The sequence below is a fragment of the Strigops habroptila genome, chromosome 7, assembly GCF_004027225.2.
Source record: "Strigops habroptila isolate Jane chromosome 7, bStrHab1.2.pri, whole genome shotgun sequence".
Lineage (NCBI taxonomy): Eukaryota > Metazoa > Chordata > Aves > Psittaciformes > Psittacidae > Strigops > Strigops habroptila.
The window spans coordinates 30,700,927-30,713,113 of record NC_044283.2 but is presented as its reverse complement, the minus strand read 5'-3'; the positions used below and the strand labels follow the sequence as shown (position 1 = coordinate 30,713,113).

Genomic DNA, 12,187 nt, shown 5'->3' with positions numbered 1-12,187 from the left:
TGCGTGCTTTAAGTTTTCAATGCCTTCAAAAAGTGTTAAATCTAACTCGCTTCAGCTACTCTGATCTGCTGCTAAATGCAGTATCAGTATTTTGGCTGTGAGAAAACCTATCATAGTAATAAAATTAAGTATAAATTTTTTTCACTGATGTAAAAATTGTTTTACTGATGTAACGTTGTGCTGTATTGTTACAGTGACTTCCGCTGTGCTACTACTAAGATGTAGTAACCATCTGTTAGGACTAAAACTACCTGTTTACAGTATTATAAAAATTCTGAATTCTAAATTTAATTTTGCTTTATAATGTAATTGAAACTAAATACCTGACATCTTCACAAGTCCTTCTTATCCATGTCCTAAAACTATGTAGCTACAGTGCTGGAAAAAGCAGCAGATCTTTATATGGAAATCATCTAGCAGACTGGGTAGAATCACTATCTAAAAGCCAGTGTAGAAATGCAATGGAATTCCGTATTTTCTCATCAAAGGTATTAAAAATTCATTTCAAAGGGAAACACAACATTGCATTTCAACATCTAGCAAGAAGCGACAGCCTTGTCCTTGTTCTTACCACTACAAAGTAAAAAGAAGCAACCAAAAGAAGCATGTACATTACCAGCATAGTAATGTCATATTTTAAAATTCAATGCATCTTTTAAACTTTAAAGGATAAAATGAATATGCTACTGTTTATAAATCTTGGCATACTTTTTTTCTAATTCCCATATTTTCTATCAATATTTCCTGAATAAACAAATAATGAGGAAGCAATGAAGCAGCTAATAATTACTACAAAATTGAAATGATGAGGAAATATTAATTCTTTCATGCATAACTTGAAATCTGTCAAGATTTCATGTCACTTGTGAAATTCGTGTGACCAAAAACTCAAACAGTATTGAGCCATAAAATGAAACCTTAGAGAATTCTTTTTGCAAGTGGCATTGTATAACCCCATTGAAACGATTCTTTCAGCCAGCTGCTTTAATGTAGTTAGCCAACTTCCCAGTTTAAAGACAGTGTCTGCCAACAAAAAGATACCACTTTCATGTCTGAGTCAGACAAACAAAATATGTTATGAACAAAAGTTTTGGTTTTTTTTAAACTTAGCTGGTTTTGGGGGGTTATTTTTCCCATTCTCAAGCAGCGAATAGGATTTGTCTCAGATAACAGACTTTTTGAAATTGTGGCAGTTCGGGAAAAGCAGAAAAAGCAAACATCAAAAAATAAATTGTGGCTATACAAAAGGAAGTATAAAGATGATATTAATAAAATGCACATATATATTATACAAGAAACTTTTCAGCTGAAACATAATGGCTGTCCTTGTGTACTTTAAAAAAAATGTAGCAATTTAATAATCACTGAGTTTTGACTTGGCAATTTTCAGGTAAAGCTACTTAATTCTCTCTTCCCAAGAAAAGGAAGCCCTAATTTAGAAATAATGAATAAATAAATGTGGTTCCAGAACTTTAACAAATGCAATGTGATATTGATACAGCATTAGTTAGGATTTGATATAAAACCTGGAGAATTGACAGAATCACAGAATGGTTGAGATTAGAAGGGACCTCTTGGGATCATCTAATACAACACTTCTGCTCAAGCAACCTGGTACAGCAGGTTGCCCAGAAGCATGTCCAGTCAGGTTTTGAATACCTTCACAGATGGAAACTCTACAGCCCCTCTGGGCAACCTGTTCCAGAGTATGGCCACCCTCACAGTAAGAAGCGTCATCTTGTCTTCAGACTGAATTTCCTGGTTTTCAATTTGTGCCCACGGCCTCTTGTCCTGTCAGAGGGCACTACTAGAAAGCCCGTCTCCTTCATTTCCTCCCATTGATAAGTTGCCCCTGCGTAATGGATGGGAACCTAGCTGAGAGCTGACTCCCTCTCATGACTGAAAGATATAATAAAGTATGCTTTTTGTCAAAGTGTATTCAGTAGAGTATATATGTTTATGTTCATCGTGACTGTCGGAAAGAGTCAGGAAAACATAGGTGTGCAGCTGTTGTATGACCTTCATACTTGGCCACACAGGGGTGCCTGGCCAATGCTCTTGGCATGGACAACAGAGAGATCGTGAGAAACGGCACAGCCCCATAAGTAAACAATTACAGATCTGGCATGAAGCTGGCTGTTTTGATAAGAGTATAAAAGCAGGACCCTCTTGTAACCGAATCCAAAGCCTCACCTATGGGTGGACACACCGCATAGGAATTTTCGCGGTTACCTGAGTCTCCTGGCATTGGCTGCAACGGGGCTTCCCTGCCTAAAGTGTGGGCCCGGATGATGATTTGGTGGTAACTAGTGATGTATTTCTTCTTAATCTCTGTTCTCTCTATGCAGTAATGATTTGATGTATTGCTAATTTTCCTCTGCACTTTACTTATATATATATGTATAGAGACACATACCCAGTTTGCATTAGTGTGCTCGTTTGTTTTAGTGTGCTTATTTGCTTTAGTGTGCTTGATTAATAAACTGTGAATATTATACAGCTAGTGTATGGTCTGCATCTTTCCTGTACTGGGGGACGCAGAACTGGACACAATATTCCAGTTCAACTGTGAATATTACATTTATTCTGCAAAATATGATCATAACTATGAAATTAAATTAGTAATGGCTATTTACAGAATAAATAAAGTCTCACAGGTAGCGAAACTGATGTCAGGCAAATAAATGTAATGAAGCAAAAAGATGTAATGATGGTGTTCCGTTTGGATAGTAAATAATGAAGATGAAGGTAGACAGAAAAGCCACAGGAAGGGCAGGATCTAAACTAACATCAGAGAGAGAACAGAGGAGTAGCTACGATCATCAAACTTTGAAATCTGGCTATTACTTCAAATTGGGAAATTATTTTCTTCCTCTTGTGCTCCTTAGAGGAAGGTATTTGTGACAGAAAGACTGTATTTTAATAGTGGTTAATGGACACTAGAATTTTCCATCAATGAACAAAGCTGATTAGAAGCAGGGTTTAAAGAAACCAGACAGTACATGAGTTTTTCTTACAGATTATTAAAGCATATTCACACACATAAATTTAATTTAACTTGCTCGGAGTAAGAATGAAAGAATAAGTTTTGGAGTCTTTCTGTGAGGAGACGATGTCAGAACAAATGGAACTGAGTTATTTGTTTCTAAAAGTAGTATTAAACTGTTTAGATGAAGTGGGAAACACAAAAACAAAACCAAAACTAAACCCGAAGACTACTGGAGGACAAATCATCTTCATGCATGATTAGTTAATTTCAGCATGCTTGTCAGTTAAAAGAAAACAAGAAGACTTTAACTTTTATAATAAAGAGTGAAAAAGAGAAGAAAATTAGTTTCTGCTACTGAAAAGATAACACTGAGAGGAAAAAACATTAAGATTAGTAACCAGGCATAACAGTAACAAAAATGACAACAAGGTCCATATTAGTGAAAACCAATGCAGCTGTACTTGCCAGTAAATAGCAACAACATTGAATATTTATTTAAACATAAATAAGCCAAAATACAATACCTGCTCAAAAGTTCAATGATACTCACTGTCAGAGGAATTTTATTTAACAGAACACTCTGCCTCAGTTTGCTTTTTTTCTGCTCACCACCAGTTTGAAGGATACTCAGTAGAAGAATAATATGTGATTCTGCAACAAACTGAGCCTGACTGCTTCCATGTATGTAACTCTGTAAAATAAAAATGAAAACCAATTCTGTTTAAAACAAAGAAACCCACTGAAAATCGCACAGCTGGGTATTTGAGAATTAAAATAAAACCTGTTTTGCAGAAAAACACAGAAAGCGATAGCTACAAGTAACAGCACAGTTTATGTATGTTTAGTAAAAAGGACTGTTAAAAATAGAATATTTAGTCTAAGCACATATATATGGTGAATGTAATGTTTCATACAGGGGTGCATTATGCTGGACTCTTTCACATTGCTGCTAGTGTGGAATAAAGAACAGGCATTTATTTTCTCAGCAGATAGAGTTTTTGAGAAGGTAGGTGATGAAATGAAGGACATGCCTCAGCATGGTTTTTATAAAAGTGAAAACTGAACCTTGCCTTTAGAAAATTCATTCTACTTTAGTCTTATTTAGATTGAGTGAAGCTTCTTCATACAAAGTATTCCATCTTTCTCAAAAAAAGTACAATTGTGCCCATAAAAAAATCCTAATTCATAAAATAGCTTGTTTATATGGAATTGTAGTAAATGCAATGACCAGTATTAATACTAAATGTAAATATAACATAGTCTATTAAAAATAATTATTGATAGTGGGCTTATTTTATGCATTTATTATTAAGAACATACAGCATATTATTCAGAAGCTGTTCGTGCTTATTGTTAGCTAGCTATGAGAGCAAAGAAAGGAAGCAAAAATTCGAAGGACTGCAAACATGCACAAGAAGAGGAAGGTTCTCTCTTTTCCTCTACTGCAATTACAAACAAAGAATAGTTTGTCTTACTATTCTATGTGAAATTAAATTTATCCATGTTTTCAAAGTATTATTTATATGCATTGTTCTTAGGCACAGATACAATTTTCACCCCAATTAAACAGAAAGAAAAATGCTCACTCCTATCAAGGAAACGAGAAAAGAAAGTTTTTGCCCTCCTTAATGATTTAGGGGTTTGTTAGTTTATTTTTTAACTCATATGCTCTGCTTTAATTCATTTTACACTGAATAATTCTGCCTGAATTCCATGCTTGTCAAGATTCAGAACAATTCAGATTTGAAATATTCTGCTGCTCCAGCATACAGAAGAATACCTTCATCCACACTGGTTAAATTTCAGTTGATGCACTGTCAAAACATGTAATTTGTAAGATATGATAAAAGTTTTCACTCAGTATATGGTTATCTATTGTTTTCAAAATTCAATTATATTATGCTCAAATAACCAATTCAAAGCTATACCAGGCAAGAACTTCATATACCTAAAGATTCCACCTCTCAAAGAAGACATCTTTTTTCTTTAACAAGATAAAGATAACTCATCTCAGAAGAATATCTCACTGCAGTATGAAATGAAAACAAGCCAATCCATATTTCTTGATCTTGCAAGGCTCCGTAAAAATATCACTATATATATATACACATGCATCTATAAAACAGAGGAAGGAAATAGGAATATTTTACATTAACAAAAATTAATGACAAAGTTAAAATGCTTGCACTCTGACTTAGTTGTGACCACAGTCCTGCAAATAGGGACCCTCTGTCATTATTTCTAATAATTGCTAAATATATATATATATATATATTCCAAGTCTTGGAAGGCAGATGCAGGGACTGTGAGAATGAAGACCTTAGGCCCACTGTAGGAGAGGATCAGGTTCGAGACCATCTTAAGAACCAAAATGGGGTTCTTAAGACCCTATTACACTTTTCTGATGAAAGGCTTGGTTTTTATTTTGGTTCACATTGTATTAGTAAAGGCAGTATATATTGTAATCACTGTAAGCTTTAGACTTAACTTGGTGTTATGACTGTAAGAAGAAATAGATGGTTACCATTTTTTAGACACACTGGAATCCAGATCCTGCAAGTGTATATGTATGCTTACATGTATATATACATGTGTGTATGTATAGAATCATAGAATCATAGAATCGTTAGGGTTGGAAAGGACCTTAAGACCATCTAGTTCCAACCCTCGTGCCATGGGCACCACACACTAAACCATGTCGCCCAAGGCTCTGTCCAACCTCACCTTGAACACTGCCAGGGATGGAGCACTCACAGCTTCCTTGGGCAACCCATTCCAGTGCCTCACCACCCTCACTGTGAAGAACTTCTTCCTTATATCTAACCTGAACTTCCCCTGTTTAAGTTTGAAGTCATTACCCCTTGTCCTGCCACTACAGTCCCTAAGGAAGAGTCCCTCCCCAGCATCCTCACAGGGCCCCTTCAGATACTGGAAGGCTGCTATGAGGTCTCCACGCAGCCTTCTCTTCTCCAGGCTGAACAGCCCCAGATTTCTCAGCCTGTCTTCGTACGGGAGGTGCTTCAGTCCCCTGATCATCCTCGTGGCTCTCCTCTAGACTTGCTCCGACAGCTCCATGTCCTTCTTATGTTGAGGACACCAGAACGGTACACAGTACTCCAAGTGAGGTCTCACAAAAGCAGAGTAGAGGGGCAGGATCACCTCCTTTGACCTGCTGGTCACGCTTCTTTTGATGCAGCCCAGGATATGGTTGGCTTTCTGGGGTGCAAGCGCACACTGCCAGCTCATGTTAAGCTTCTCATCAACCAACACCCTCAAGTCCTTCTCCACAGGGCTGCTCTGAATCTCTTCTCCACCCAACCTGTAGCTGTGCCTGGGATTGCCCTCACCCAGGTGTAGGAGCTTGCACTTGGCTTGGTTAAACTTCATAAGGTTGGCATCGGCCCACCTCACAAGCGTGTCAAGGTCCCTCTGGATGGCATCCCTTCCCTCCAGCATATCAACCGAACCACACAGCTTGGTGTCGTTGGCAAACTTGCTGAGGGCACACTCAATCCCACTGTCCATGTCGCTGACAAAGATGTTGAACAGGACCGGTCCCAACACCGATCCCTGAGGGACACCACTCATTACAGGTTTCCAACTGGACATCGAGCCGTTTATCACAACTCTTTGCGTGTGGCCTTCGAGCCAGTTCTTTATCCACTGAGTGGTCCATCTATCAAATTGATGTCTCTCCAATCTAGAGACAAGGATGTCGTGCGGGACAGTGCCAAATGCTTTGCACAAGCCCAGGTAGATGACATCAAGTGCTCTGCCCCTGTCCACCAGTTCCGTGGCTCCATCATAGAAGGCCACCAAATTGATCAGGCAGGATTTCCCCTCAGTGAAACCATGTCGTCCGTCACCAACCACCTTGCTGTTTTTCACGTGCCTTAGCATGCTTTCCAGGAGAATCTGCTCCAAGATTTTGCCAGGCACAGAGGTGAGACTGACTGGACTGTAGTTCCCCGGGTCTTCCACCTTCCCCTTCTTGAAAATGGGGGTTATATTACCCTACTTCCAGTCATTGGGAACTTCACCTGACTGCCAGGATTTTTCAAATGTGATGGACAGTGGCTTAGCAACTTCATTTGTCAGCTCCTTCAGGACCTGTGGATGGATTTCATCAGGTCCCATGGACTTGTGCATGTTCAAGTTCTTAGGATGGTCTCAAACCTGATCCTCTCCTACAGTGGGCCTAAGGTCTTCATTCTCACAGTCCCTGCATTTGCTTTCCAAGACGTGGGTGGTGTGATCAGAGCATTTGCTAGTGAAGACTGAGGCAAAGAAGTCATTAAGAACCTCAGCCTTCTCCAAATCCAGGGTAGCCAGTTCTCCCGATAGCTCCCAGAGAGGGCCCATGTTGTCCCTAGTCTGTCTTTCATTTGCTACATACCTATAGAATACTTTCGTGTTATCTTTCGAATCCCTTGCTAGATTTAACTGGGCCTTAGCTTTCCTAACCTGGTCCCTAGCTTCCCGGATAACGTTCCTGCATTCTTCCCAGGCCGCCTGTCCTTGCTTTCACCTTCTATAAGCTTCTTTTTTCCCTTTAAGTTTCCTCAGCAGCTCTTTGTCCATCCATGGAGGTCTCCTGGCCCTCCTGCCGCACCTCCTTCTAGTCAGGACGCAACACTCCTGAGCACATAGCAGGTGATCCTTGAATATCAACCAGCAACCATTAGTGTTGTAACTATATTTCTTTTAAGTGTGAGTTGATAAAGGCATAACATTGCTTGCAAGGAAGTGGATGCTCTCTGATTTAGTTCTGGAAACATTATGTGTATATTAAAAAGCTACTAAGAGATCTTGGGTTAACTTAGAGAAAGAGAGAGAGTACACTAGTTGAATGTCAGTTAGTTAAAATGTTAAATAAGGCAGATGTTTACTGTCCAGAATTGCCTTTTTCAAAGGAAAACAAAACAAACCAGAAACACCTACTAACTTATTTTTCTATTACAAATGTCCTTAAATAGATCATTCTTTAAAGTTACCTAGCATTAAATATAACTGTGTGTGATCAATAGGCTCCTTAAATTGCTTCCGTAAGACATTGTTCTCCAAATACTCAAAGCAGCAGCACGGTGCATGTCCTCTATAGCTATGAGTCAGTCAGAATGATGGCAGTGAAGAAGTACAGAAAATGAAAGACTGTTCCAGTGAGAAAGGGTAACCAAAATATTTTGCATTTGACAATATAATGTGAACCACCTGAATTTATGACAGTACCTCACCCCATTTCTAATAAGGAAGAAATTACAGGATGTGGTTTATCCACAATGAACTTTCAGGCCTACATTCTAAACAACAGACAAAAAGACAAAAATCTAAGTAGAAGTTTTCAGAAGACAGAATAACAGTACTTCACATAAAAATTACAGCAAACACCTTTTCTTGAAGAGAGAATGGTGACAACTATGGCATTTGTCCTTGTGTCTTTCCCTGCAGGCATATGACAACAAGTGAGGTCACTTGAAGCATAGATTATATTTGTATGGATACATATTTACGCAAATGTACCCACACACACCAGTTCTGTACACTGCAATGGCCACTGAGTCATCAAATTTTGAAATTCATGGCCATCTGTAGCTCATACTTACCTAAACCAGAATATATTTCAAGACGATATTATTTTAAGGAATTTTGACAAATTAGCTATTCAACAGCTCTCAAACAATTTTCTCCATATTTTTTTTTATGGTTCCACACCAGCTTTTAATTGAAATTAGATCTGTATAACCAAAACAAAGAATTTGGTCCTTATGAGGATTCTTTATTTTCATACTATTTCTTTCTTTCTGTATGAAGGTTGCTGAACGACCTACATGCAAACTACATATTCTCATGAAATTTTATTTGAAGCTACGAACTATTATGATGCTGAAAAGTAAGATTTCTGGTTTTGCTATTTTTTCTTTTTGAAATGGAATCCATTTAATATTTGGAAGATCTGTGAAATCTATCTGGCCGCAAATGCTCCAGGAAAATGCTTTAAATAAATTCATGAATAAATTCAGTATTTCTCTTTCATTTTAGAGGCACAAGAGGGAGGACCATCTAAGAGGTAAAGTCCATCAGAAAAGATGCAAACACAGTTTGAGCAGAAATGCTGGACAGCTACACAATGGATGCAACAGCAAATGCCACTCTGGTAGGATGAATAGAGGAATGAAAGCATGAGTGACTGACACTTTGCACAACTGGTCCTTTTCCAACTTTAACGTTGTCCTACCTGAAATCTGATTCCACAAAGCAATTAGAATTGCTAACCAAAATAATCATGTCCCCAAATCAGGCCATTTTATTTGGCAGTGACAAACAGTTGTTCAACGCATGCACGTTTCTACAAAGCTGTGTTAAATACTTATCTACTATTCATAAACTCATTCAATATTCAGTGTTACTGAACTGCAGATGGTACATACATATAATCCCTCACTAGTACAGACAAGGATAACAATAACGTAACATACTTTTAAATTTCCCTAAATACAGCATATGTTTGTGATTTCCCTTCAAGAGTGATAGTTGTCATGGTTCTATAAAATACTTACGTGTAATCCATGCTCTTTCCTGTTAATGCAATGTAAATAAACCAGAAACAAAGTAAATGGAAATAAGGCCTCTGTGAGTTGTATGTTAATTCTTAAGTCAATACAAATAAATTGTGGAGTACCCAACATCAAAATTGAAACATGATTTCAGGTGCTCCAGTAATCTTTCCTAAAATAAACACCGTAATTTTTATTTTCTGTCAGTATGTACACGAAGGATACGAGGGTGGAGGGAGCTGATTAAACTGAGTTGGGTTTAGTAATAAGATAACATACAAAGCTATGTCATGAAGTATTATTACCATTTTGGATAAATGATAAATGGCTTGCCCTCACTATACAACACATGACACAAATTAATAAAAAAGTACACTGGAAATGAATCAAAAGTAGAAAAATTTGATAATAATTATCCTTCTTAATGATAAGCTGAATTTGGATTGCATGTTGAAGAAATCTCTAGATGGAGACAACAGGTCAATTTCAAGCTAATATATATGGAAAGAGGTGAAGCAACACGCTAGTTGTGTGCCCCAAAGAGAGCGAGTTATGAATTCCACACCAGGAATAGGATAAATACTATTAATTTATCTTCCTTTACTACATTAACATTCAGGATGAAATTCATCAGAAAGAGGAACATTATGGAAGGCCATGGATTACTTAACTACGATTAAGCCTACAGAATGGCCCTTTTCAATTAAAGTCCATCAATTTTGCCAAGAACATACATTAGCTATGAGTATGTTCTTTTCTCTTAATTCTTTACCACATCAGAGTTTTATGTGTTTTCCAAAACCAGGATTAGCATGATTTTCAGAAGTATTTAAATGTTTAAAAAGCAAAAATACCAAAACATTCTCTCATGCCATTTATATGCCTCATCATTATAAGCATGAATGCAGAAAAAGGTTAAACATTTTACGGAGAACAAATAGTTTATTCAGTAAAGCAAACCCTTCAAGATCAAACATCAAGGTATATTAATTTAATGTTTTGTGTTTTCATGATCATAACCATATTTCCTCAAAGAGGTTTTTTTCCATGTTAACTATGTAACACTTCAAAAGCAGCACCCTGCCTAGCAAGGTTCAGAATAAAATCATATGCAGCTCAAAACCTTTTATTTCAGGTACCTGTTTAAATATTATGTTTTCTAAACCCAGCACAGTTTCACATAGCTTCACTTGAAGCATGCTCTCCAAATATGCTTATTTTGTTACTACATAGTAGTACCTGTTCAGTTAATACAGGTAGAAGAGAGTTTTAACTTGCTTAAGAATCCAGCAAGGGACTTCAGATGAAGTTATTAGCCTAGGCAGGTCCATGAAAATCTGAAAAGAGAAACCTAATGTAATTCCCTGTTTTCTTTCCATCACAGAAAATACGATTATCTGCTGGGGATAGTACATGTACAGTGACCTATTTTGCCTGTAGCAGCCAGCCCTCAGAAGTCCTTATCGTGACCACTGATGTGAGAAACAATGAGACAATGTTGTTTATGGTCTAAGTTGTTCACATCTGTGAGAAAGGGTACTAGCTTAGAACATCTGTTAGCACAGGAATATGATTCACCAAAATAATTTTAAACCTTTTTTTTTTTTCAACTGAGGGATGTAATGTAGGTATGAGATTACAATTTTAAAGAACCTAAACAAAACTGAAACTGAGTAAATAAATGTATGAAGTAACATCTCAAAAACTCCAGAAATACAAAAAATCTCAACTCTAGTTCATTTACTAAACAGTTCGGAAACCCCTGACAGGTGAAGTTCCCAATGACTGGAAGAAGGGAACTATAACCCCTGTTTTCAAGAAGGGGAAAATGGAAAATACATGAAACCACAGACCAGCCAGTCTCGCCTCTGTGCCACGCAAAATCTTGGAGCAGATTCTCCTGGAAAGCATGCTAAGGCACATGAAAAACAACGAGGTGGTTGGTGACAGCCAACATGGCTTCACTAAGGGGAAATCCTGCCTGACCAATTTGCTGGCCTTCTATGCTGGGGCTACAGAACTGATAGATAGGGACAAAGCAGTTGATGTTGTCTATCTGGACTTGTGCAAAGCGTTCGAAACTGTCCCACACGACATCCTTGTCTCTAGATTGGAGAAACATCATTTTGATGGATGAACCACTCAGTGGATAAAGAACTGGCTGGATGGCCACACGCAAAAAGTTGTGGTCAACAGCTCAATGGCTAAATTGAGACCGGTAACGAGTTGTGACACTATGTGGTTCATTCGACACGCTGGAGGGAAGGGATGCCATCCAGAGGGACCTTGACATGCTTCAGAGGTGGCCAATGCCAACCTCATGAAGTTCAACCACGCCAAGTGCAAGGTTCCTACTTGGAACAATCCCAGTTGGGGCATTCCCAGGCACAACTACAGGTTGGGTGGAGAAGAGATTCAGAGCAGCCCTGTGGAGAAGGACTTGGGGATGTTGGTTGATGAGAAACTGAACATGAGCCGGCAGTGTGCACCCACAGCTCAGAAAGCCAACCGTATCCTGGGCTGCATCAAAAGAAGAGTGACCAGCAGGTCAAAGGAGGTGATCCTGCCCCTCTACTCTGCTCTCATGAGACCCCACTTGGACTACTGTGTACAGTTCTCGTGTCCTCAACATAAGAAGGACATG

General features: G+C 38.2%; 1 protein-coding gene across 2 annotated transcripts in view; it reads right to left on the bottom strand.

Annotated features, from left to right (window-relative positions):
• The window catches only part of TUSC3 (tumor suppressor candidate 3), a 145,897-nt gene that overhangs the window by 18,782 nt on the left and 114,928 nt on the right, over positions 1–12,187 (bottom strand). For both annotated transcript variants that reach the window (XM_030492196.1, XM_030492197.1), the window contains exon 7: positions 3,617–3,680. In XM_030492196.1, coding sequence (XP_030348056.1) covers positions 3,617–3,680 — 64 coding nt within the window. The remainder of the gene's footprint in view (positions 1–3,616; positions 3,681–12,187) is intronic.